Source organism: Emys orbicularis, chromosome 1 (assembly GCF_028017835.1).
Source record: "Emys orbicularis isolate rEmyOrb1 chromosome 1, rEmyOrb1.hap1, whole genome shotgun sequence".
In the NCBI taxonomy this organism is placed as follows: domain Eukaryota; kingdom Metazoa; phylum Chordata; order Testudines; family Emydidae; genus Emys; species Emys orbicularis.
In genome coordinates this window covers 356,634,188-356,661,665 of record NC_088683.1, presented here as the reverse complement: position 1 = coordinate 356,661,665, position 27,478 = coordinate 356,634,188, and the positions used below count along the sequence as shown (strand labels likewise).

Genomic DNA, 27,478 nt, shown 5'->3' with positions numbered 1-27,478 from the left:
CAGGGCCGCCCAGAGGGTGGGGCAATTTGCCCCAGGCCCCACAGGGGCCCCCATGAGAATATAGTATTCTATAGTATTGCAACTTTTTTTTATGGAAGGGGCCCCTGAAATTGCTTTGCCCCAGGCCCCCTGAATCCTCTGGGCAGCCCTGCATGGAACTTCTTTAGGAGGGAGACATGATTAATGTAATTTGTGGGAAGTGTTAGGAACTTGAAATAACTGGCTGGGACAATACATGTGAAGTGGATTTCTTTGGAGGCCCTTGGGAGGCCTGGAGAGAGAACCCCATTGTCTCCTGGTTACCTGCTCCTGGAAACTCCTGATCAAAGCCACCTAGGCTGTAAACACTTTCCATGAGTGTTTTGTTCTGAGCAAAGGCTGTTGTGAACTTGAAACCACAGGAAAACTCTTGTGTGTGGTTTGAAGGACAGCTCATCTGCCAGAGCCCATGTTGGAGTTGGGATGATCTCTGATGCGCTTATCAGCACATGTGTAGGTTCTTTTATTGGTTTGAATGTTTTCTCTGTATTGCTTTATAGCTTACAAATAAACGTTTGCTTAGAAAAAACGGTGTGGTAACTTCTAACTCCTGGCCATTACTTTGTTGTTAGTCTCTGAAGAGAAAGCAAAGCGCAGGCCTGGCCTTTTAAGATGCTTTGCCTTGCTGAGGAATCACAGTGTAGGCAGGGAACTGTTCAGCCTGGAAATACCCTGGTTGGAAGGGGAAAAGCTGGGGGTCTCTGCCCAGGGGAGCCAGAAGCCTGAGTGTGGGTGTGCTTGCTGTACTACAGAGGGGGAGGTATGGTCACCCTGAATTGTGACGGACATCTCTTGCCGCTGTGGCTGTCTGGCCAAAAGGACCCTCAGACTGGGGTCCAGCTTAACAGTTAGAGGCCAGAAATCTTCAGTAGCAGAGGCGGTTATGGAGAAGTCGAGTTCTTCCAGCTGCTTCCCGCTGTATGTCAGCATCACCTCGGTCCTGCCTGGGTTCAGCTTTCGCCAGCTGCTCTTCTCCTTGCTGCTAGTCTTGGACAAGGATTGTGAAAGGTGGGTGATCGGGGCCTTTTGCCTTTGCAAATGCTGTGTGAACTGTGCGCTGCTGGCACATCAGTCTGCATTGTCTCATGAGCTCTCCATCAGCTTCATTGTATGATGTATTCACCGAATGACATGGGGAGAGGCTTGAAACTTTGGGGATTCTGCAGACCAGATCCCCACACAATAGGTTGGAAGCAGGAGCGCCGCCAGCTTTTCTGCTGCCCTAGGCGGCGGAAGGTCCTGCCCCGAAATGCCACCCCCCACAGAGGCGGCGGAAGGTCCCGCCACCGAAATACCGCCTCTGTGGCCTCCCCCCAAATTGTAGCACCCTAGGCGACCGCCTAGGTCACCTAATGGGTTGCGCCGGCCCTGGTTGGAAGAGCCATAGGATCCAGGTATCCTGACTCCCGGTTCCCTATTCCAGACCCCACGGCCCATTATGTGGTTGGTGGTGCTCCACACTGTTGTATTAGAAACTTGGATGTGAACCTTTCAATAGGATTCATGCCTTGGATCAGCGGAGCTAGGAGTGCCATGAAGGCAGCGTGTTTTGATTTTTTTTTGAGTGGACTACGGAGGCAAAATCAACCAAGCGGTGCGCTAGGACTCAAAAGTTCAGGTGGCCATGCCTAAGCAAGCCTGTGAGTCGGCATTGCCTCACCTGTCTAGCACTCAACCTCTCCTCCCTGCCACATGAGGATTCAACTGCAATTGTGTTTTAAGTCTAGAAAATAACCCACTGCAGAGCCCGACGAATGTCTTTCTGCTTTGCTTCCAAAAACATGGAACCTCAGCACAGAGGGGAACTAAGCACAGGGCAAGATTTAAAATTATATTAAGGATCAGAATTAGGTTTACAAAAGCTGGGAGAGGGGCTTTCTGGGTCAGGCTTCATTTGCACCAGTGTACCTAAGTGCTACAGGGCCTATGCTACAAAAGGGATCTGCTCCCGCTTTCACCGAAGTCATTGGGGAAAATTCCCGTTTACTCCAGTGGGGCCAGGACTGGGCTCAAGATCCTGCATTACACTTGGACACAAGGTGTGAGGAGGAAGGAGGATCCAACTGCCAATGTCCTGTCTTTTGTGGATTTACAGAAGATGGTTTGATATGAGTTTGTGGGAGTTAAATGTATTTGGGGGTATTTCCCCTCCCCCCCAGTTCTTTTGTCTGCAGGCTGAGCACTGTTTGAAGACTGTTCTTGTTAAAGTCTCAGTAATTTTAATGCTACAGATGCATATAACTAGGTTTCCAAGTCATCTTAAGAAGCCCTTGCACATAAGAGTGTAGTGCTGTTTTGGGGCAACATTCCCAGAAACTCCAGGGGTTTCTTTAGTATTTGCTGTGCAAATCCCTGAAGAGTCAATGTCTGTTTTCTAACCATGTACGTGTACGTGTCTCTGCCCTTGTTTCCTTTTGCTCCTTTCCTCTCTGTTGGTTACTGTAGAGGGCAGGTGCTCTGGTTGATTCTATAGAACTGATGCTTTTGACAGGCAAGTCAGATATGGGGATGGCAAAGAGCCACTTGGGGGAAAGCACTCGCATGCTCAAGTCATCTTGCTGGCAGCGCTTCGTGATCTAAAGCATTTCCAAAAGCTAGCACTGGAAATCAAACACATACATCTGTATGGGGTCTCCACTGCGGGGAACTGTGGCTTCAGCTGAAACCCCAAGATTGTATAACTTTCGTCAACATGGGATACTGTCTTTTTGGCAAGACAGAGAGCCGGAGTCCAAGTTCATCTTGTGTTTCGTTGGGTTCACTGATCCTTGCATGAAAACTGGCAATACGGTAGGCTCTTTAATTACCGCTTAGGTCTGGGAGAGTATTATTGGAAAGTCTCTCCATTTAAATGCAAATTTGACATTTGAAGTCCCGTGAGAAGGGGGTGGTATCTCTTACAGCACTGATCGTAGTCTACTTGGTTCAAGCTATTATCGTTAACTCTTTCACTGTCAGCATCTCTACCCTGCCAACAGAGATGGGTGGGAAGCGGGCACGGAAGAAGACTGAACCAATCTCCCTGCACTGGAGAGAAGGGAATCAGAAGCTGAGCAGGAGATAGTGAAAAGGGATATGGGGAACATGGGGAAAGGGTGCACAAGAAAGGCGGAAGTAAAGAGACTGAGTAAATTTTTTCATTGAATGTCAGTTTAGTGGATGATCATTTTAGCGGGTGGGGCGGGTTAGGATGGGGAAATAGCCCCCTGGGTATGGGGTGGGGAGGAACTGAGAGTTGCTGCAGGGAGGAAAGGGAAGGTGGGCAGGCAGGGATAGGGAGCGAAACAGAGATGAGATGGGGCAGAAAGAAAAACAAAGGGCAGAAAGGGTGGTTGTGATGGCCCAGTGCTTGGACAAGTTCAGCTCCTGGATGAAAAACAGCTGGCTGAAGCAGAACCCAAGCAAAATGGGGGTGATGCTGGTGGGTAGAGGAAAGCACTTGGAAGAGATTGTAGCCATGGTGCAGCCCCTGTGGAGGAAGGTACACACCCACAATTGGCCAGTGCAGTTTGCAGTGATTACTCACTATCCTAGCAGCACCCGCAAGGAACGCTTTCTACCTTCTGTGTTTGGCCAGGAGGCTTCACCCCATCCTGGGAGACAGTGACCTCGCTTAATTACTCACATCTCTGTCACTGCTTGTTTGGATTACAGCAGTGCAGTAATCCTGGGTATGAAACCATCAGTGCTTGGGGAAACTCCAGCTAGAACAGAACCCTGCAACGCGTCTCCTCTGCAACACGGGCGGCTGCAAGCACCTCCAATTTGTCCTTTGCTCGCTATACTGGCTTTTCATAGACTAGTGAGTCATTTTCAAGGTCTCAGTCCTCGTCTTCAAGGCATGCAGTGGCCTGGGTCCAGCATATCTACAAGAGCCTATAGCTCCGGGATGAAGAATATGGTCCACAACTCTGCTACTCTGGCTCAACTGAACTTTCTACCTGTGCAGGGGGCAAAGCTTTCATAGGGACCAGTCCCAGACTGTGGAACAAACTCCACAGGGACTAAGGACCATCATAAACCACCACCTTCCACTGCTGGTGCAGGACCACCTCTGACCTGCCTTCGCCAATGGACACATACAGCAAAGTGTACAGCTAAAAAAAGAAATGAAATTAGAAAAAAATGACAACCCCCCCCCCACCACCAAAATAAAACACTCCATTGCACGTACAAGTCTCCCCTGGAGAGACAATGAACGACATGTGACAGGTGTCAGTCATGTCTCTTAATGCCCTGCTGGCAGGCGCTTGGACACAATGGGGATGTGGGCGTCTTAGGATATTGTGGAGGTCCTACAGATGAGTGTATCTGCCCACTGTACAATGGTGAACGCAACAATAAAGTGCAGAACAAATAACTCTTTGCTACACAGAAGCTGTAACGTGTCCTTGATCTTTGTGCAAGTCTCCCATTGACGTCAGTGGGAGATTGTGGTTTGTGCCGCAGCTAATACACAGAAAGAGTTTGACGCCTCATCTCTCCTGCTCTGAATAGATAGGCGCATTGAAGACTGAACCAGAGGGAGAAGGTGGGAGGTGTGGGGGCAAAGGCTACAGATACACTATATTGCCTTGTTTCGAAGAGGGTTTTTATGTATTTTTCTTATTTGAAGGGACATGGTTTTTTTGCTTGTTCAATGCTCAGCTCTGTAGTGCACCCTCTGCAGGCTGTTTGACCTACTTGCAATGAGTTGGTGGCCTCGTTCCAGCTTCTAGTGGCCAGTTTTCCACATCTCCAAAAATCACCTTCTCGATTAAACCTCTTGTTCTCAAGCTCAGCAGAGATTGGGCAAAGGACTGAGCGGGTCATAAGGACTGAGCTCCTTTTTTCTTCCCTCCAGATGGGCCCTCCAGGTCAGGGTTATGGCACACCCATGGTGTGGGGGAAGCCTACATATCCGCGTCCTGTGCCAGAAGTGGTTCTGCCCATAAATAGAGCATTCAGCCTCCTGGGCTCTGCCAGGCACCTTACACAACACTAAATCTCCCACACGCAATCTGGTCTGATCGCTTCTTATCCATAACACTATTATCCTTTCTAGTGGAAAGACTTTAGTTAAGGACTAAGATGCACAGAAATTATCACTTGCCCAAGGTCACACAGCAAAGCAGTAGCCAAGCCAGGACTAGAACCCACAAATCCTGCATCAATCCCTTCTCTAATCACCGGACCATACGAGCTCCCCAACTCCCTTGAAGTTCTCTCTATGCAAACATGCACCTAACCTGACAGACATGCTTGCCTTGCATTGTAACACACGCTGTTACAATGTTACAATTGTTTAACACAGCAATTAAACACCTGCAGCTGGCCTGGGTCAGTTGACTTGGGCTGAGGGGCTGTAAAATGGCTGTGTAGACGTTCGGGATCAGGCTGGGTCCCCCCTTGCAGGGTCTATCCCAGTTTCACAGCCCAAGCACCACTAGCCCAAGTCAGAGGAGCCAGGCCAGCCACGGGTGTTTAATTGTTGTGTTGACATACCCTAAAAGGCTGGTTTTTGGAACAACTGGTTGATGCGTTCCAGTTTCTGTGGTCTCTCTCTGAAATGTAGATCAGATGCAATTTCTATCACCACCACCTTCCCCTCTGCTAGGAACTCAGGACTTGAATAGAGCACCATTATGGATAGCTTAACTATTCTTTTCCTCCCTGTCTTTTGCTTCTGATATTACCTATATATTGTTGGATTGGTGAAATGGCTGGTCTGTGAATGCCAAGTACTGGTTTGAAGCTGTTGTTCCAGCTGGAATATTTGTGTCACACCCTCTCTCTTTTGGTTGTTTATCTGGAATTCCCAAACCCCAGTGTATTTTCCCCCATAGCACAGTATCAGCATTTAACTCCTGGTTTCCCAAGAGGGATTGATACACAAATGTTGGCGTTTTGGGGGGTTTCAAATTACTTGTTTGTTTCATCTCCCATCTCTGATCTGCTTGGTGGGAAGGGAAAGGTCCTCTCTCTAATCCTTGTTTAATCGAGCAGAGTTGCTGTGCTATTGGATCACTCCCTAATCTTTGTTTTCATACTTATCTTCCAGGTATTTATATAACCGAATGGGATATTGGAGTGACTGGTCCATTCCAATACTTGTAACAGCTGCTGCTGGCTTTCTGTATATCACAGCGTTATTGGTATGTAAGATAAAATCCCTCTATGAAAGCTGGTGTAGAAAACCGGAGCGTGAATGTCTGTGCAAAGGGGTTTATGAAATTTTACTGTCGGGAGCGGCTTAGTTCTGTACGGTGTGTTTCTCAACGTGCTCTCACCCTTAAACTGCCCGGAGTAAATGCAAAAATTTCTGCTTGGGATGACAGCTGTGAGGTCCCACCCTCAGTGCTGCTGGCTGTGTCACTTGCCGAAATTGCAGCGCACGTATTCGCGCTGCAACTGGCCTCCTGAAAAATAGATTTCTCGGGTGTTTCCTATTCATGATGGTTTCAGTCCTGTCTGCTCTTACAGCACCAGGCTTTGGTCCCTCGGTCATGTGCAAAATGTGCTTCACTGCATCCTGGGCTGCCATGGCCAGTATCTTGAAGCTGATGCTTGAGCGGGCAGCAAATTCTTGCCTGACGCAGTGTAGGTAGTAACTTGTGCCAGCTCCATGGCCCTGGGCAGTAACACAATAGTAGTTTCCCTCTTAAGGGGGATAAAAGTCCATTTATTAGATTATTTCTATGGAGAGGACTCTTCTGTACAGTTGCCACTGTCTTAAACCTTCCTGCCACCCCCATCCTATAACTGCTTTTCTTCTGTGCTGTTAAGCAATCTCTTATTGAAGGTGCATTTTCTCCACATGCTGAATGAACATGTATAGCTCGTCCGTTCTCATCTCTGACTGGCTTCTCTTTTGATTGTCTTTTCAGATTTTAGCACTATGTCACATAGCTGTGGGACAGCAAATGAACCTACACTGGCTCCACAAGGTAAATTGCCCTTTCTCAGTTAGGAAACCATCACAGATCTGAGTAAACCAAAGGAGACTGAAGGAATGTTCAGAGGCCCCAAAATGTATTGCTCATGCAGGGGTGTCAGAACAACTCGGCTGGCTCTAACACTTGGCTCTAAATCTTGGGATGGGGGAGGGGAGATGTATCCCAGCCTGTTACATAGGAAGTAGAACCAAAACCTTGCCGTCTCTTATCTATTAAAGATCCCATTGCCCCAGTCTGGATAATTTAGATTTTGCCTGCCGCAAATTACCCAGGCAGTGTCTTCATTTCCTGCCACAAACTGTATGTGCTCTGGGAAACAGTTGCCACATTTCACCCACTGGTGGCAGTTTTTCAGTGGGGCGGAGAGATTCCTGTATATTTTGCTAGATGCTTTGACATCCTTGCTGATAAAAGGTGCTCTACAGCTGTTAGCTTTTTACCTGGGCTCCTGTGGCTGATGGCAAATGCAGAGTCATGTGAAATTTATGCTGAACCTTCAGGATTTTTGAATTTGTGGTTGGAGAGTTGAGTTCAAAGAGGTTTAATGGTGGCAGGTTGGAGTCTCTTCTGCAGCAGGTATTATCTGAGCACTGCAAGAAAACATAAGTTAGGATGACGAATGGCAAAAGTAAGCACCAGACGGTTACTTCCTTTTACTTCTGAAGCACACTAATATTTAGGTCTAGCTTATTATCTCCTGCAGAAAAAGTCTGCAGGAGGCAAGACCGTTCCTGAAGTTTGCTTTGCAGAGTTCCCACTTGATTATTCCGTTAGGGAGGGCTGGAGTTTTCTCCACCTGCGGAATGAACAAGAGGTTCAGCCCTGACAGCCGGGAGCTCTGAGATCTGCACGGCCCATGGATGTCCACACAAGCCCCCATGCCACCGTACTACCCTTCTGGACTCCCACAGACCCTTGTCTCCACAGCTCCTTGGAAGCTTTCCCTGGCAGTATCTATCCCAAAGCATTGCCTGAAGGAGACAAGGGGGCCATCATGTTATGTGAGGGTCACAAATCTAACTCCCCTTTGGCAAATAAATGGAGGAACTGCACAGAGAATAAGTGACGTACCCATAGTTCTCCAGTAAGTCAGTGAAGCAGCTGGCAGTATGTCTACTCAGCACTTCCTATTTTCAAAGCACTGCACAAGGAATCCCGCCAGCTAGCTCCTTGCTCGAACCACTAGATGTCTTCACTAAGACAAAGCTTCCATGGGGGGCGGGGTTGGGACCTGATTTCTGAGCAGTGGATCTATCTTTTGCCTTCAGGGGACTAATTTTGCTAGTGGGAACTGTTGCCCGATCTTTAGATTGTGTATTAACTATATTGATTACTTAAGAATCCCCAGTTTTCACTTTGAGGGATGACAGGTTCTTGTCCCAAGATCAGGCCCAGTATTATTTAAATTATTATATAGTTGGGAACCCCGATGTGCACAGGTGCAACACTCGCACTATAGGAACCCTTTTATATTGACAAGTTTAGTTTATTCATACATTTAGCACAGTCACAAACACCCCAACTCAGTAAGGTAGGTAGAGATACTACAAGATGTACCTCTGCACACCCATCTACTCACACCATCCCTTGTAGAACAACCTGAAATGTTAGTCATTGTCTTCCTCATCACCATCCCCTTCCCCATCATCACCAGTGGCCATCACTCTGGCACCTCCCAAGGGCTACATCTCTCTCTCTCCTACCGCCCCTAGACTGAGATGCCACTTTTATAATATGTTATGCTGACACTGTTATGTTGGATGCATATTCAGTAGGGGATTTCACCCCCTTTCCTTATTTGTATTTCCTCACCTTACTAATGTTGGAGTGTCTTTTTTCTATAGATTAGTATATCAATGATCTCAACTTATTATCATATACGTCAATTTGTTACCATGGCCCTTTTGTGGTTAGGTATCACATTTGTTATTTCTTTCCTAACTGGTTATTTTGGTTCTTTCCAAGTTGTGGTGTACCTGTTACGTTTAAAAGGGTATGAACTTAGGAAGCCCTCTATGCCAACCTACTTCAACGTATCTTCTATGTTAAGGTCGCAGCCATATATGGACCTTGATGCTTTAGCTCATCACCATCTATCTAGGTGAAAGGTCCCAAACATGTGTGTTCTAATTTTGACTTAGCTCAACATACAGGATGTGGCCTGTGGGTCCCTTGAGTTACAGCCAAAATATACTCTACTATAGACCTATAAACCCACATAAAACAAATAATCGAACCCATAAGAAAATAAGAAACTTATAAGAAAAGATATGTAGGCTAGCCTTAGATGTGTGTTGTGTACCTGTTATGTATGTCAGTTCATTGCCAGGACATTTTGTGGTTGACTCATGTACCTGTGGTCAGAACTTCCCCTTAAACTCTATTTTCAGCTCCCCAAATACTTGGGGTTTTCTGTTGGGCCATTGATTGGTGCAAAGTTTATCTGTTCAAAGATTATAGGCCTCAAGACTTATGCTAACTTGCTGAAGCTAATATCTTACAGGATACAGGTCTGTACGTTTCTTGCATTACTGCTGAATATGATGCAAAGCAGAATAGAATGCAAAGCAGTGACTATGATAAAGGCAAGCTAGCCACTGGGCTACTGAATAGCTCCCATTGTGAAGCTGATTTTAATTTTTAGTAACCAATTTGCTGCAAAGAGCTTCTGTGTGCCTTGTTTGATTTGCAAAAGCACACAGGATACAGGCTTCCTTTTGCAGGTTATTTCTTCATAGAGAGCACCAGCTTTATGCTTGGCACGGTGCAGACCTGGAGAAAAGACACACACCCTGTTCCAAACAGCTTGCCCTGTAATCCAGGCACACGCAATACCATTCTGTGCTGTGCCCAACGTACTGGAGGATGGTTTGGGCACAAAACAAGGAGGGTGTTGAAAGCTTTCATGAAACATCTGTGGTTTGAAGAGGGGTGTGATGAGGTGTGAAGCAGGTCCCTGGAGGCGCAAGGAGGGGAGTATTCCAATCATTAATGGTAGTGTGGAAAAAAGTTCTTAAGCAGATAGTGAGAGAAGGATACTAGGCGGGGTGCTTGGGAGCATCCGAGGATGTGTCTACATTGCGATTGAAAACCCGCAGCTGGCCTGTGCCAGTTGGCTCGGGCTTGTGGAGCTTGGGCTGAGGGGCTGTTTAATTGTAGTGTAGACCTTTGGGCTCAGGCTGCAGTCTGAGCTTGGGGGCCTTCCTGCCTCGCAGGGTCCTACGGCCTGGGCTCGAGCTGGAAAGTCTACGCCGCAATTAAACATCCCCTTAGCCCGAGTCAGCTGGCACGGGCCAGCCACGGGTTTTTAATTGCAGTGTAGACATACCCATAAAGACCAGGAAGGGGGAGGGGTGTACTGTAGGCAGGGGTGGAGGTACGTTGTGTGAACTTGAAAGCGAGAGGAAGCTGGTGAAAGAATTCGTGGATTGGCCCAAAACCGAGAAAAATTTGGCAACTTTGGCTGTGTATTGATTTGACTTTTCAGGTTCAGGTGAATTTTGGGGACCTTCAATTTCTGTAAATTGGAACAGAAAAAGGTGTCCATACACCAAAATCCACAGAGCTCTGACTCAGCGGTGTATGGAAGCACAAGTCTGCAGGAGAATGAGCGCTAGATGGAACACTACTAAGTGTAATATATACACACATGCAATACACAAACACATCATAATTGATTATGGGACAGATTCCACATGCTCTCAATACACAACTCCTGTTGAAGTCAGTGGGAGTTCTGTGCCTGGGGGGAGTTTGCAGGATTGGACCCTTAACCAGCATACGTGCAGGGGATTTGAATTCTGCCACTTTCCTGTCTCTTTCCTCTTTCCAGAATGTGTTGCTATTGGGAGGTGGTGGGTGGGGAGGTAAGGAAGGGGGGTGGAGAATGTCTGCTGCTGAAAAACAAGTTGTTGATTCTGAGCACAACATATGTTTCGTGGCGAGGAGTCTGGTATTTTTCAGACACATTCCAGGTGGCTGGTGGGTTTGGGTGAGTAACACCAAAAGAGAAATATGTTCGAGAGATCAATTGGTGATTGCTGCCCCCGCCACCCCTGTCCCTCACAAATTCCAAACCAGACTTGTCCGTGTCTTCCCCTTGAACTTTCCAGATGCTGCGAGGTGGGAGGCTGAGCAAAGGGGTGGGGCTGCTGAAGGCCAACATTCAAATTTGTGTCTTGGTTCTTTTTCGGTAACTTAGGATGGCTGAAATCAAATGCCATGTCAGGGAAATATCTGCTCCATGCACTGTCAGGATGGAGTGGCCTGTATTTGCAGGGCAAGGTGTTCGAATGAGGGTCTCTTCCATGATCCTATAAAGAGTTAAGGGTCATGGGCCAAGTTCAGAGGCCATATGTAAGACAGTGTCAACTAGATTCCTTTAGACCAAAGGCTCCACCTTCCCATGCACCTTCTTCCCACTCCTCTGTATTACTCCAGCTTGGTTTCCTTTGCATATCTGGGGTCTGAGAGGGAGGAAGGTTCAAGGGAGTCTGGCCCTACCTGTACACATCACCCCTGAATTTGTCCCCAAGTTGGTAGTGGATCCAATTAGAACTCTCAAGCATTCTGTTAATTGCCATCCACTTGGCTGATGTACACGGGCAGGACACCTTTGCTGTGTCACCCAAAGCTCTTTGGCCCAAGCAGATGAGTTGCAGGTAAGCAGAGTGGCAATCGGCGTGCCTTCACTGTTCTGTCGACAGGGTAAGGACCTCGGGGTGGGGTGGGGGATACTTCTGTTCACAGGCTGCCTGGATCAAATGCACACCCCTCTGTCCCTGCTGTTATGTCCTGGCCAGAGCCCCTGAATGGGTTGTAACAGTAACCAGCAGATACAGGTGCTAAAAGGAATGAATCATGCACACTGTTGAGGGACATGCAGACAGAATACAAGCAGCCTCCTATATGCTGCTGAGAGTTTCCTTCTAGAGGATCTGCTAGAGCAGAGAGCTCAACAGGAAGGTCACTAGTCACTTCTGTGTTTCTAAAATTCCACCTGCTCCAGAAACCCATGAAGGCTAACCCAATCCGAACAGCCATCAATGCAGCTGTGGAATTTCCCCCCTTTCTTACTGTTCATGTTGCAAAAAAAACTGATCTTCATGTTTCACTTCTGTGACCTGTGTAGGTTCAGTAAATCCCGTATGATCAGGAAATCACTGGAAATAATGTGTGAGGCCACCTCATTTGGTGGTGAACGGAGAGATTTTTGACTAGGCCAGCCAATCCAAGCCTTCCCCTCCCTCCCGTCTGAAGAAGGCCTCCCAAAGTTTAGAAGTGGGTCCCTACAATTCTTACCTATCAGACCTTCCTCTCCAGTGCAGTTCAGACCAAGTTTAGCCTTAATCCATCCCTGACCCCCTTAGTGTAAACGTCACATCTCTTTCTTATGGGCAGCTGCTGAGAGAAACTTCACCCTGACTGTTAAGGTAGGAACGAGAGGAAACCATGTCATTGCACTGTGAATGTTTATTGCTGTGAATGTTTATTGAGCATTATGCTCATGTGTGCGCATGCACCCATTCCTGTCACCAAGGACCTAGAGGCTGGTGTAAATTCATTGGTGTCTGACAAATTACACCAGCTGAGAATCTGCCCCTTACAGACTAAAAACAAGCCATATGGTGATTATTCAAGAGAAGGAGAGACAAGGTGGGTGAGGTAATATCTTTTATTGGTCCAGCTTTTGTTGGTGAGAGAGACAAGCTTCTTCAGGTCAGCTCTGCGTAAGCTCGAAAGCTGGTCTCTCTCACCAACAGAAGCTGGTCCAATAAAAAAATATTACCTCACCCACCTCGTCTCTGTAATATCCTGGGACCCTCATGGCTACAACAACAGTGCATACAGGAGAAGGAGGGTACAGGGGTCGTGCATGAGGAGGAACTGCTCGAAGGGGTGGATTAGAAAGAGTAGGGAGGGTGCAGGGCAGATGAGGACATGGGAATTATTCCAGGCTCGGGAGAATTTCTTTCCCAGGTGAGAAGTATTTCTCTGAAATAATGAGAACAGGTTTTTTGAAGGCTTTTTTTTTTTTTTTTTTAAACAAAACAAACCCAACAATGAAAAAACTTAACTCTTTTCATGGCAATGGACAATGTGTCTGGAGTTCAAGCAAATCCAGATAATTGTAGGAGTTTTGTACTGTATGTTTTGTCTAACCTATGCTGTCTTTCTCTCTCAAAGACTTTTTGGTCTTTCTTTTCTTTTCTTTTCTTTTCTTTTCTTTTCTTTTCTTTTCTTTTCTTTTCTTTTCTTTTTTTCTCTCTGAAATTTTCTGTAAAGAATCCAGATCCAGACAGTACATGAGATCAAGGCACAGAACAGCAGCATCCTCTGCCAGACGTATAGTGCAGACTGAGATACCAGACAGAAGAGAACAATGTTCTGACGCATTTGCTACAATGTTCTTTGTGATAGAAATTATGGATAAGACAGACGTGACAGGCTAAAGCTGAAGTTCTTTCTGTGCCATCATGAGGCTATTTTAACCTTTTGCCTTCAGTGAATCCAGTGATATTTTTTTTTTTTTGGCGCTGTGCATAGACTCGTTCATTCTGAATACTTCCAAGTGCCTGCAAAAGATGCACTGAAATAAAGGGGGGAGCAATGCATTGGATCCTATCTTTTTGGTGTTAGGGCTTCATAAAAAATCAAATAACAACACCAGCTAAAACTTGCTAGGTTCCTGTACGTAGCTCTCTCAGCGCACCTCAATGCAGGTGAGCAAGGGTGTTGTCATTTCCGATGGTGAGTCTCTCCCAGGGAAAGTCATGTTGACCTGTGCCCAGCTTTGAAAGGTGGCTGCTTATTGGCGTGTCCTTGTACACCGTGGTGGTGTGTCAGCAGGACACAATGCCAAACTGCTGTTTTGGAATCCTTTCACTTACTGCAAGCTAAATTTGGAGAACTGCTCTAATAAAAGTGGGAAGACCCTTGAAAATGCAGTGTAGATGACAACCCTTCACCCTTTTTTATAGAGTCCCCGATATCACTGATGTGAGCAAATGCCCTGGCTAGGGCTTTCCATGCTTACTGCTGAGAATCTAGTCTCACCTACTGATGCGAGTGAAATGTTCTTGTTTCATCAAATGCTTCTCAGATGATTCATATTTTGAAGCCTGCTCCAAGAAGGGAAAAGAAAAAGGCAATGGTCAATTTCATGGAATGTTTGAGTCTGGTAATCTGTCTGAAGTCATAAAATAGTGGATGATTTAAGGCTGGGTTTAACCAGTGATCAGTGTGGTTGCTGCCAAGTTAATTTTTGTCCTGGGTGAAAAAAGATTACGTTGACTTCTCTATAATCAGGCTTGCCTCGCTACCCTGTGGGATGGGCCTGGATTGTGATATGGTTCTGTAGAAGAAAGTGGTGCAGTGTGTAACGCTGATTACAAAATATGGTTAGAATGCAAGTGTGAGTGAATGGGAAGATTCGAGGCCGATAATACTCTCTATACATAAAAAGCGACAAAGAGTCCTGTGGCACCTTATAGACTAACAGACGTATTGGAGCATAAGCTTTCGTGGGTGAATACGAAAAAAAAAGAAAAAAAAGAAAAAAAGAAAAACAGCTTTATGTATAGAATCAGAGAGGTAGACATGTTAGTCTGGATCTGTAAAAAGTGACAGAGTGTCCTGTGGCACCTTATAGACTAACAGACGTATTGGAGCATAAGCTTTCGTGGGTGAATACCCACTTCGTATTCACCCACAAAAGCTTATGCTCCAATACGTCTGTTAGTCTATACGGTGCCATAGGACACTCTGTCACTTTTTACAGATCCAGACTAACATGTCTACCTCTCTGATTCTATACATAAAGCTGTTTTTCTTTTTGTATATACTTCCCCTTACGGGAAGCATTCATGTTTGTCCAGATCGTCCCTTCTCCTATCTTAAAACAGTCACACTGAAAAATGTAATGGGTTTTGGTTCAAAATTAAGCTTGTGGTTTTGAATGAAAATAGAATCTTTCCATTTCTGAAATATCTTTTTGTGACATCTCCATGACTGGAGGCTTGCAACCCTGGTAGCCCTTTCTCTACAGTCCTCTGCTAATCTTTGTGGATGAATAGTCCTTTTGATCCACGCAGGATACCATGTTCTCCATCCAAGATCTTTTTTCTGCCTTGTATTCTTCTGCCATCAACCTTCCCTTCCAGTGCCTGAAAACATGCATTGCCCACTGAATCCCTTAAAATGGGTCTTGCAAATTGAATCTGTCTCTTCATAGGGTCTCTAACCAGAATTTGTTGAGTTCAGATCATCTCTAGTACCAAAACATCATTTCAGCAAAGATCAATCGTCTTACCAAAATATGTGAGCTTGCACCTTTTGATGCAGAAAACATCATTTAGTGGAAACTCATTGAAATGCAAAATTCAGGAGCTTCAAAATGGTCGAGAGGGCTTTTTTTGCAATATTGTTCAAACTAATATTTTCTGTTTCAGTACAACCTTAGTTGCTAGGTAACTTTAACTTCCCTCCCTGTTGGATTGTGACAACCCATAGCCAATAGGGTATCACTTGTATTTCAAGTGGGCTCTGTGTCCTGACGCTGACGCTCTATTGCTAAAGAGAGGGCTGAATAGAGTGTCAAGGTTTAAAAAGGAAAATCATATACTGGAAACACATTTGTTGAAATGGCATTTGCTCTGAGATTGAAGATACCATTCCTGATTGGAGAACAGCGGGCAAGTGTGAGTTTAGGATATAGAAAGGCAGCGTGGCCTATAAGAGCAAGGGGTAGGATTCCGAGATCATGGTGTCCACTACTGAAATCAGTGGGGTATCATGGGGTATAGCTGATTGACAGCAGAATTGGACCAATGGGGCCTGTTTAGACTTCGCCATTGATTGCCCTTTGGCAAGTCACTTAACCTCTTTGTGCCACAGTTTGCCCATGTGTAAAATGAGGGTAATACCAAATCCATCTCACAACGGGTGTTGCCAGACTTACTTCCCCTTTGTAAAGCACTTAGAGAACCTCAGATGAAAGGTAGTATGCCAAGTGGACTATACAGCAACAGTGTTCATATTAGGGATTTGATTTGTAAATACTTTCTTCTTTTGTTTCAGATCGGCCTGATGGCGACCTTGGTAGTTACTGTAGTAACTATGTCTTCTATAGCACAGCTTTGTGACGATGAATGGGAGATGATAGTTATTTCAATGCAGGTAAGTTGCATGGTGCGTTTGACGATGTAAAGCCTTGTTGCAAAGAACGGTGCTTGTTCTGTAGTTTTCAATATATAGAGTGAAATCCTTGCTCCAGTCAGGCCAATGACACAATTCCCATTGACTTCGGAAGGGCCAGAATTTTACTCATAGTCTCTATCTTTGGAGTTATTAATTCTTAAAAATCAGGCTGAAGCAGAGCTATAGAGCTGGATATATGAAATATTGATCTTGGGTGTCACACAAAGCCCTCTGAAGTCAATGGCATATTGGGCTGCATTAGTAGGAGCATTGCCAACAGATCGAGGGAAGTGATTATTCCGCTCTATTCTGCACTGGTGAGGCCACGTCTGGAGTATTGCATCCAGTTTTGACCCCCTCCCCCTGCCCCTTCCCCCCACACACACGCTACAGAAAGGACGTGGACAAACTGGAGAGAGTCCAGCGGAAGGCAATGAAAATGATTAGGGGACTGGGGCATGTGACTTATGAGGAGAGGCTGAGGAAACTGGGCTTATTTAGTTTGCGGAAGAGAAGTGTGAGGGGTATTTGATAGCAGCCTTCAACTACCTGAAGGGAGGGTCCAAAGAGGATGGAGCTAGGCTGTTCTCAGTGGTGGCAGATGATAGAACAAGGAGCAATGGTCTTAAGTTGCCGTGGGGGCGGTCTAGGTTGGATATTAGGAAAAACTATTTCACTAGGAGGATGGTGAAGCACCGGAATGGGTTACCTAGGAAGGTATCTAGGTGGAGTTGGAATCTCCATCCTTAGAGGTTTTTAAGGCCTGGCTTGACAAAGCCCTGGCTGGGATGATTTAGTTGGTGTTGGTCCTGCTTTGAGCAGGGGGTTGGACTAGATGACCTCCTGAGGTCCCTTCCAACCCTAATCTTCTGAGTCTATGATTCAATGAGACTCCAGCAAACTCAATTAAATAGTTATGTTATTTCAGTTTGTGTAGCTAGGTCCCAAATTTTGAATCCTAGGAGTACAGACCTGGAGCTTTAACTTTCCTCCTGGCCTTAAAGGGGAATTCCATTGACTTTCTTTGGTAACACTGTGCTCCTTTTTAAAAATTAATTAAAAGAAGACCCTTGATTTCTTCAGAGCAAGTGGAATTTTCATGCTGTAAGGCAAGTGAATAATGGGGGGAAATTATTGCCAAATATTTTAGTGAATCCTGAATTGCTTTTTGACCAGCCACTTTTTCACCTCTCTTTGTTCACTTCCCCAAAAATGTGTTGAGCGGTTTGGGTTGGGGTTAACTATTCTTTGTAGGAATACCCAGATGCATGTGCAAAGAAAGGGATGCATACATGAATAAGGCTATTCCCTATTTGTGCCAGAAGGGACTTCCCCTGGTTTCTGAAGATTTAGTCATGCAGTTAGGGAGTGGAAGCAGTACAATGTGACTAAGGTAGCCAGTCACACACAATGAAGAGTGAAGTGTCAAAGCATATGCTAGATAGTACTTAGTCCTGCCATGAGTGCAGGGGACAGGACTAGATGACCTCTCGAGGTCCCTTCCAGTCCTACAATTCTATGATTCTGTAGATGGCGAATGGCCATCTGGCTACGCTATGTGTAATGTTGTTTGCTGGACAATCTAAATAGCCAGAGTGTTGTATTTATAATTAGTATTAATATTAGATAGCAGCAGTGGTAAGGCAGAGGGGGAAAGGTGATGGGAGTATGAAGATGAGGCTGCAAAATGTGTATTTCCTCCTGCACACTTGTGTGTTTAATCTGCTGTTTTAAGTAGGGCTGTTTCCAATCGATAGCAGCAGCAGGGGAACCTCGCATTGGCCTTTCACTTGTGTCCAGAGTGCCAGAACTGCACCGCTTTGCATTTTTTGATGTCCAGACCACACTGGCAGGTGAAGGGTGGTGATGTCTGAAACTGGGTACAGACAAAAGCTGATGGAGGTGTAGGGACCCCTGGAGCATGGGGTTGCGTCCCTGACCATCTTGGCTAATAGTGATCGTTGGACCTGTCCTCCATGAACTTAGAGCCACTTTGTTGCAGTAGCTAAAGAGCACATGGGATCTGTCTCAGAATGGGATAGGCAGATACCGTGTGGAGACTTCACTGTTCAGCCGAGAGAGCTTGCCTTGAGACTCTACTCTGTGTGTGTGTGTGTGTGTGTGTGTGTGTGTGTGTGTAATAACTGTTTGAAAAGTTAAGTGACACTGCCTATAAAATACCTTTCATTCAGTCCTTTTTTGTTTGTGTTCCCCTAGGCCACAGCTCCCTTTCTGCATATAGGAGCCCTGGCTGCAGTCACGGCCCTGTCTTGGTTGATAGCTGGGCAATTTGCAAGAACAGAAAAAGCCAGTGAGTACCAACCTGACTTCACCTTGTTTGCCCACATACCGCTGTCTACGTGTGTGCTGAGATACGTTCCGAGTGATGTGTTTTTAAAGAACAAGATTGGCTGTCGCCTGACATGTTCCTATTGTCAAGAACAGCCGATTGATCTAGGATTTGTGCCCTTGAAGCTACTTTCTCAGATCTACAGACCCTCTACCATTCAGAAGAACTGGGGGAGGTTATGGTTACTGGACAAACTTGGATGGAAGCAGGAGTGGGCTGGCCCAGTCAGGCAGTAGTAAGCTACTCACTGTTTCTCTGCCAGTAGACGCACGCTATAATGGAAGGATGTGAAAAAGCATTTTCTAAAGGCTGTTGTTTTTTTAAAGACTTTGCCAGCAGCAAGAAAGAAGTTAATTACAAATCACTCTGCTGGAGCGTGGTGTTCTTACATATACAGTATCACCACAAAACTCTCAACCCAAACAGCTCACTGGCTCCCCATTCATTTCAGTTCATAAATACCATCCTAGTTTTTAAAAGCCTTCATGTGCTTATTGCTTGTACACCTCTACCCCGATATAACGCTGTCCTCGGGAGCCAAAAAATCTTACCGCGTTATAGGTGAAACCGCGTTATATCGAACTTGCTTTGATCCGCTGGAGTGCGCAGCCCTGCCCCCACGGAGCGCTGCTTTACCACGTTCTATCCGAATTCATGTTATGTCGGGTCGCGTTATATCGAGGTAGAGGTGTATTACAGTAGTGCCTACAGGCCCCAGCTGAGATCTGGCCCCATTACTCTGTCAGTGGTTCTCAACCCACAGGCCACTTGTGGCCCAATCAGCACGCTGCTACAGCCTATGTGACATTCTCAGGGCCATACAGGTAGTCTATATATTTTGTGGATAAGGCCCATGTAACACACAGAGAGCTGCATATGTGACCCACAGTGGTTAATAAGTTGAGAACCACTGCTCTATATACTGCACAAATGCATAGTGAGACACTGTGCAGGCTTCAAAGAACATAATCTAAGGAGACACAGGGTAGAAAGAGCAGAAAGGTGAGTGGTAGAGATGGGAATCGAACCTGTAACTGGTTAAGAGATAGCAAACAAAGGATAGGAATAAATGATCCATTTTCGCAATGAAAAACAGGGTCCCCCAAGGATCTGTACTTGGACCAGTGCTGGTCAACATATTTATAAAGGATCTGAAAAAAGGGGTGAACAGTGAGGTGGCAAAATTTACAGATGATTCAAAATTATTTGAGATAGTTAAGTCCAAAGCTGATCATGAAGAATTACAAAGGCATCTCACTAAACAGGGTGACTGGGCAAGAAAATGGCAGATGACATTCAATGTTGATAAGTACAAAGTAATGCATATTGGAAAAATAATCCCAACTATGCATATAAAATGATGGGATCTAAATTAGCAGTTACAACTCAAGAAAGAGATCTAGAAGGGATAGCTCAGTGGTTTGAGCATTGGCCTGCTAAACCCAGGGTTGTGAATTCAATCCTTGAGGGGGCCATTTAGGGAACTGGGGTAAAAATCTGTCTGGGGATTGGTCCTGCTTTGAGCAGGGGGTTGGACTAGATGACCTCCTGAGGTCCCTTCCAACCCTAATACTCTATGATTCTAAGTCATTGTGGGTAGTTCTCTGAAAACATCCACTCAATGTGCAGCGGCAGTCAAAAAAGCAAACAGAATGTTAGGAACCATTAGGAAAGGGATAGATAATGAAACAGGAAATATCATAATGTGACTCTATCAATCCATAGTGCGCCAACACCTGGAATACTGCGTGCAGTTCTAGTCACCCCGTCTCAAGAAAGATGTATTAGAATTGGAAAATGTGCAGAGAATGGCAACGAAAATGATTTGGGGCATGGAACAGCTTCTGTATGAGAAAAAATGAAAAGATTGGGACTGTTCATCTTAGACGACTAAGGGAGGATATGATGGAGGTCTATAAAATCATGAGTGGTGTGGACAAAGTGAATAAGGAAGTATTATCCCTTCACATAACACAAGAACTAAGGGTTGCCTGATGAAATTAATAGGCAGCAGGTTTAAAACAAACATAAGGAAGTACTTCCTCACCCAATGAAATGTGGAACTCCTTGCCAGAGGATGTTGTGAAGGCCAAGAGTATAAGTGGATTCAGAAAAGAATTAGGTTAGTTCATGGAGGATAGGTCCATCAGTGGCTGTTAGCCAAGATGGTTAGGGCCACAACCAGGGCCGGCTCCAGGCACCAGCGTAGCAAGCTGGTGCTTGGGGCGGCACATGGAAGGGGGCGGCACATCCGGCTCTTCGGCGGCGGGTCCCTCGGTCCCTCTCAGCGGGAAGGACCTGCCGCTGAAGAATGAAGTGGCAGAGGTAGAGTCACGGCGGAAGTGCCGCAGATCGCGATCGCGGCTTTTTTTTTTTTTTTTTTTTTGGCTGCTTGGGGCGGCAAAAACCCTGGAGCCGGCTCTGGCCACAACCCCAGGCTCCAGGTGTCCCTAAACCTTCAGATGCTGGGACTGGATGATGGGCTGGATCACTTGATAATTGCTGTTTTGTTCATTCCCTCTGAAGCATCTGGCATTGGCCACTCTCCGAGACAGGCTACATGGACCATTGGTCTGACCCAGTATGGCTGTTCTTAACCCAGGTCTCCTGACTCCTAGTCCAGGGTCCTGTCCACTAGACTAAACTGCCTCTCCTCTAATCTAGCTTCATGTGTAATCTATCTGATCTCATGGGCCTTGGACCTTTCTGCTGCCTTCACCATTCCCTCAGTTCACCTGGCACTAGCCACCTCTCTTTGCCTTCAGCAAATATCAAATATATTTTCTGAAGGGTTCAGCTGTAGAGCCTATAAAATTACTATGCCAGTGCCGTAAAAAATTCTTTTAATTAGTAATTGAAGGGTAGTGTGAAATGCAAGTCTTGGGAGGGTTTGGCACTTGCAAAAGATTGCCAAGAAGTAGGTGTTGAGTATGTGGAGGCAGCGGCTGAGCGAGAGGAAGAATATTAAACATGTAAAGAATTCATATTAAGAGAGACTTCTCCAAAGGAAAATTTGGTGTATTTTAATTTACAAATGGAAAAGCTGTACGTGTTCAACAAAGAAAAGAAAAGAAATAATAAAATAAAATACAGTGTGTAATTATTCTGCCAGTCAAGATGGGAGGTAGTAGATAGTACGTGATCCTTGAAGTTCTCTTCTCTGTATTGTGCTCTTAGCTAAGCCAGGAAAAATTGCCACTTATTAGCTCTGCTGTTTCCTCTTATTAAAACTTTATAACCGCCTAAGGCATCGTTCATAGAGTAACTTCCCCTATTACACCACAGTATCACAAAATGCCTTGCATATACAGGGATCGCTTTACCCATCACTGAAATGCAGCCACCTCAGGGGTACAATGCAGCAGCTGTTCAGTGGTACAAACCTACATCACGCTGCAGTATAAGACAGGAAGTGAAGAACACTTTGTGACGGGTTGGATCACAGAAACCCCCTTGGGAACTGCCACCTGATGTGCAAAGGCTACCTCTGCTCCTGTTTTCCCTGCCAGCTCAGGACTCCAGCACCCTGTCTTGCTGGGCCAGACACTCCCGTCTGCTCCAACACAGACCCAGGGTCTGAATCACTTGCCCCAAACCTGCAAGTTTACCTGAAAACAGCTCACAGAAGTGTGCTTGTCTTTAGCACTCAGATGCCCAACTCCCAATGGGGTCTAAACCCAAATAAATCCGTTTTACCCCGCATAAAGCTTATGCAGAGTAAACTCATAAATTGTTCGCCCTCTATAACACTGATAGAGAGATATGCACAGTTGTTTGCTCCCCCAGGTATTAATACATACTCTGAGTAAGTTACTAAATAAAAAGTGATTTTATTAAATACAGACAGTAGGATTTAAGTGGTTCCAAGTAGTAACAGACAGAACAAAGTAAGTCACCAAGTAAAATAAAATAAAACGCGCAAATCTATGTCTAATCAAACTGAATACAGATAATCTCACCCTCAGAGATGCTTCAGTAAGTTTTTTCTCAGACTGGACACGTTCCAGGCCTGGGCACAATTCTTTCCCCTGGTACAGCTCTTGTTGCAGCTCAGGTGATAGCTAGGGGATTCTTCATGATGGCTCCTCTCTCTCTCTCTCTGTTCTCTTCCACCCCTTTATATATCTTTTGCATAAGGCGGGAACCCTTTGTCCCTCTGGATTTCCACCCCCCCCCCCCCCCACTGGAAAACCACCAGGTTAAAGATGGATTCCAGTTCAGGTGACATGATCACATGTCACTGCAAGACTTCATTGCCCGCTTGCCAGCACACACATATACAGGAAGACTAACAGGTAAACACAGCCCTCTGCAGACAATGGTCCTTGTTAATGGGAGTCATCAAGATTCCAAACCATCATTAATGGCCCACACTTTACATAATTACAATAGGCCCTCAGAGTTATATTTCATATTTCTAGTTTTAGATACAAGAGTGGTACATTTATACAAATCGGATGATCATACTCAGTAGATTATATGCTTTGTAATGATACCTTACAAGAGACCTTTTGCATGAAACATATCCCAGTTACGTTATATTCACTTATTACCATATTTTTCTAAAACTATCCCAGTTACATTATATTCACTTATTATCATGTTTTTATAAAACCATATAGACTGCACAACGTCACACACTTCATCAATGGAAACTGCTAGGGGAAAGTAAGGAATGCAAACACAAATCCACAGCACAAGGAGAAAGTTGCATCTGTCTTGCCCACTTGACCATAGTCATTTGTAGACGTACTGGCTGTTGCCCACTGTTATTGGCACAGGAGTCTACTGTTCTTGTCCCTTTTCAGGAATCAGACTCTTTAGCTGTTCTTTTTCCCAAATCCAGAAAATACAGCTCAAAATAAATTGTCTCTTTATAGCTCTTGTTGTTTATAAGTTCCTTCCTCTCTTAGAACTCACCCAGAAGGCTTCCAAGGCCAAACACAAAACACTGGATTAAAAGAAGCAATAAAAGCAATGAGGAGACGGGAGGAGTTCTGCCAATGAACTCGTTCAGGGAACAAGATAAAATGGGGTGGGGAGGATGGGACTCCTCACCACGGCAGAAAAGAAAGGAGAGGAGAAACTTACTCTAAGAAACAGCATTGTCTGTGTCTGCCTCCAGAGTATAAAATGTCTGTTGGTGATTACAGAAGAGAACGATCCCCTTCACTTACCTAAGTGACACTTTCCCCCAAGATCTTCATTGCACAAGCAAATAAAGACTCCACAGAGCTGAGAAACTGCAGTTTGATTTTTCTAGCTGCCTTGGTTTGATCATAAAATGTGAAATCTTTATTTTTCAATCAAGGTAACTTACTGCTGGTGAAAGGGTCTGAAGGCTAATGGGCTCCAGTCATCTCCAGAACAGGAACACAACAGTTGGATGAGAGATGCCTGATGCGCTCTCTCTGTTCTTATACAGCATCCATCTCTGTAGTATCTTGGGACCTCTTATACACTCAAGAATTCATCATTCTAAAGCCCCTGTGAGCTAGGGAAGTGCAACCCCAATTTGTCAGAGAGTGTGGCTTGCCCAAGATCATGTAGGAAGCTGGCTGTGATTTCCAACAAGGAGCTAGTTGTTGGTGAATGTTGTGGTGTGGGAATAGAACCTTATTGTGAGTCCCAGTCCGGTGAGTCACCCACAAGGCCACCCTCCAGTGGGACGTAATGCTGAGCTGAAGGAACTGCCTTTGGGAGGCGAGATGCTAGTTCAGATGCCGTGTACATTCAGCCTGAGATGTCGCAAAGGAGCTAGCTGTGGCGATTTTGCAGTGTGGAGCACAGACACCAGCCTCTGCGCATGGAGGATCCTCATCCACGCACAGATCTGCCCATTTTGATGCACAAGTTTGGGTGCTGCCTGCAATGGACTCTCCCACCTCGCCCTCCCTCTCCCATTGCTCAGCCCCACAAAGAGCCCCTGCAGCATCAAGGGTCTACACATGAGCAGGATGTGACAGGCTGGGGGCGATTCCAGCCCTGGTGTTATCCCCTACCCCATGGGGGGATCTACTTAAACTGGTGCTGTCCTAACTTTCAAGTGGACTCTTTTCTGTGATGTGAAGACACCCTTAGGGTAGGTTGCCAGGAGCAGCGATCAGCAGGGGCACTCCTGACAGGGAGGTGGTGGTGAGGGCACGAGGGCCTGGAACCACTGTGGAGGCACAGGGCCTTCATGCTAATCACCCTGGCCTCTGGTAGGTCCTCCAGGATATGAGCATCTGGCTGGCAACCCCCTAGCTTTGTCCATGGAGTGGATGGGGGCAACTTTAGGTGGAAAAACTCCTAGGAAACTCCACCAGGGGAATAGCACGTGACTTTCCACGCAGTGGGATGGTCACTAGAAATGGGACTGAGATTGCAACATCGTTTGTCACTGCACGTGTCTTTTAACAGCCGCAATGACTTTGCTCACGACTCACCTGGACCCTATAGGTGAAAGGCTTGCTGTTGTTCCATCATGTACACCCTGATTCATCCAATTCCACCCATAAACAGGGTTTGCTGGGACTCCCATTCCTCACGGCGTATGTACGGGCCAGTAGTGTGTCTGGTTTTCTGTAACCACAAACACTTCCCATTCTAACTCAGAAATACTTTCGATCCTTTATCAAACTCTGCCAGGCTACTTTGGAGCAGTACCCACCATCATCTTGTTATAAAAACAGACTTCTCCCTTTGTCTCCTAAACTCTGCACCACAGTTAGAACTCTGTGTCCAGGAGGAATGTGGTCCCAAGATTCATGGTATTAAAAGGAAAGTGATGCCTTCAGCTGCCTCCCACATTGATCTGTGAGGATAAATGAGTGTGGTTTTCTAAAGAGATTAATGGGCTTCCTGGAAATGAACTTTACATTTCCCAGCATTTGTGGCTAATGGTGAGATTCGGCTTCAATCCCATTTCACAATGGTGCACGTCCTGTGATCTATGCTGAGTGAGACTGACCTTTCTCATGCAGGTCAGTGATCAAAATCTGTCCTAGCACACGTATTTCATTTGGTATTCGCCTAGGATTTGGATCACTGAGCTGATGCAGCTCAACCAGCAGAGGTGGATAGAAGAGGAAAGGGTCTTTCGTACTGACAAAATGGGCGAGTTGAGGCTTGGTGGAATCATAATGTATACTTCTGGGGCAGGGAAATCCAAGTGGAAAGAGCCACTATAGAGTAATCCAGAGCAAATTGGAATTACCTAGAAGTTTCCAGTGATGTTCCTTAGCTCCAGAGCACCACAACTATGTGATGCTGTACCTCACGGTGGCACCTAGTTTACTGATCTCCTGTGCACTCAGGAAGGACTGGAGCCCAAGCAGGGGTTATCTCATTGTCAACTAATTTCTCTCCCACACTTACATTCCAGTCTAATTGATTGGCAAGTAGGTGCATGCTTGAACAAGGATATTAGATGGCAAAAGCAAAGGGCAGTTTATAACTCAGAGTCAGCAACTGAACTGAACATCTACAGTCAAACCATTAACCAGACTGTTCCTGTGGCTGTTGCTTCTCCCAAGAAACAACCCCGGTATCATTGGGTTCAAGTGACTGTTAATATCCCATCAAGTTCAAAGTACCTGTCCTCCTAACTAATGCAACTCGGTAGGGAGCTAGGAGTACCTCTGCAGTGGCTGTCAGCACCATCTTCTAAAGATTCCCATCTCATTTGAGTGAAGTCATTGGAAGGCAAAGGAATGCTGCCCTTTGCAAAGCACAGGACAGGTCAGGAGGTCTGGGTTTTGTTCCTGAATCGGCCATAGACTACTGGTGTTGTCAACTCTCAAGATTTTATCATGAGACTTGCAATATTTGTTGTTTCTCTTAATGCCCCAGCTCCTGGAGTCAAGTAATTATGTGAGTCTTATATTTTAATTGAAAGCTAAATTTCTAGCTCTCATGACTGTAGAGAAAATCCCTAAAATGCGACCCAAATGTACTCTGGAGCCAATGTAGAGAATTTTAGGAACCATTAGGAAGGGGATAGATAATAAGACAGAAAATATCATAATGCCACGATATAAATTCCTGGTACGCCCACACCATGAATACTGTATGTGGTTCTGGTCACCCCATTTCAAAAAAGTTACATTAGAATTGGAAAAAGGACAGAGAAGGGCAACAAAAAATGATTAGGAGTATGAAATAGCTTCTGTATAAAAGAGATTAAAAAGACTGGGACTGGTCAGCTTTGAAAAGAGACGAGGGGATATGAGAGAGGTCTATAAAATCATGAATGGTATATAAAAAAAAACAGAATAAGGAAGTGTTATTTATCCCTTCTCATAATCCATGAACCAAGGTCACCTGATGAAATTAATAGGCAGCAGGTTTATTACAAACTAAAGGAACAGGTTTCAGAGTAGCAGCCTTGTTAGTCTGTATCCATAAAAAGAACAGGAGTACTTGTGGCACCTTAGAGACTAACAAATTTATTTGAGCATAAGCTTTCGTGGGCTACAGCCCACTTCATTGTCCGATGAAGTGGGCTGTAGCCCACGAAAGCTTATGCTCTAATAAATTTGTTAGTCTCTAAGGTGCCACAAGTATTCCTGTTCTTTAAACTAAAGGAAGTACTTCTTGCCCCAGTGCAGTCAACCTGAGGAACTCGTTGCCAGGGGATGCCGTGAAGGCCAAAAGTATAACTGGGTTAAAAAATTATTTAGATCAGTTTATGGCAGGGGGCGGCAACCTTTGGCATGCGACCCATCAGGAACGACGAACCGTGGTTATCCGGTGAACCACGGCCACTAAGAGCTGTGGGGGGCCGTGCCTGTGGACAGTCAACGTAAACAAAATGTCTCACGGCCTGTCAGCGGATTACCCTCATGGGCCGCATGCCGAAGGTTGCCGACCCCTGGTTTATGGAGCATAGGTCGATCAATGGCTATTAGCCAAGATGGTCAGGGATGCAACCCCATGCTCTGGGTATCCCTAAGGCTCTGACTGCCAGAAGCTG

General features: G+C 45.6%; 1 protein-coding gene across 1 annotated transcript in view; it reads left to right on the top strand.

Annotated features, from left to right (window-relative positions):
- The window catches only part of GDPD5 (glycerophosphodiester phosphodiesterase domain containing 5), a 205,520-nt gene that overhangs the window by 119,994 nt on the left and 58,048 nt on the right, over positions 1 to 27,478 (top strand). The window contains exons 3-6 of the mRNA XM_065422704.1: positions 6,080 to 6,173; positions 6,906 to 6,965; positions 16,053 to 16,151; positions 18,390 to 18,483. Coding sequence (XP_065278776.1) covers positions 6,080 to 6,173; positions 6,906 to 6,965; positions 16,053 to 16,151; positions 18,390 to 18,483 — 347 coding nt within the window. The remainder of the gene's footprint in view (positions 1 to 6,079; positions 6,174 to 6,905; positions 6,966 to 16,052; positions 16,152 to 18,389; positions 18,484 to 27,478) is intronic.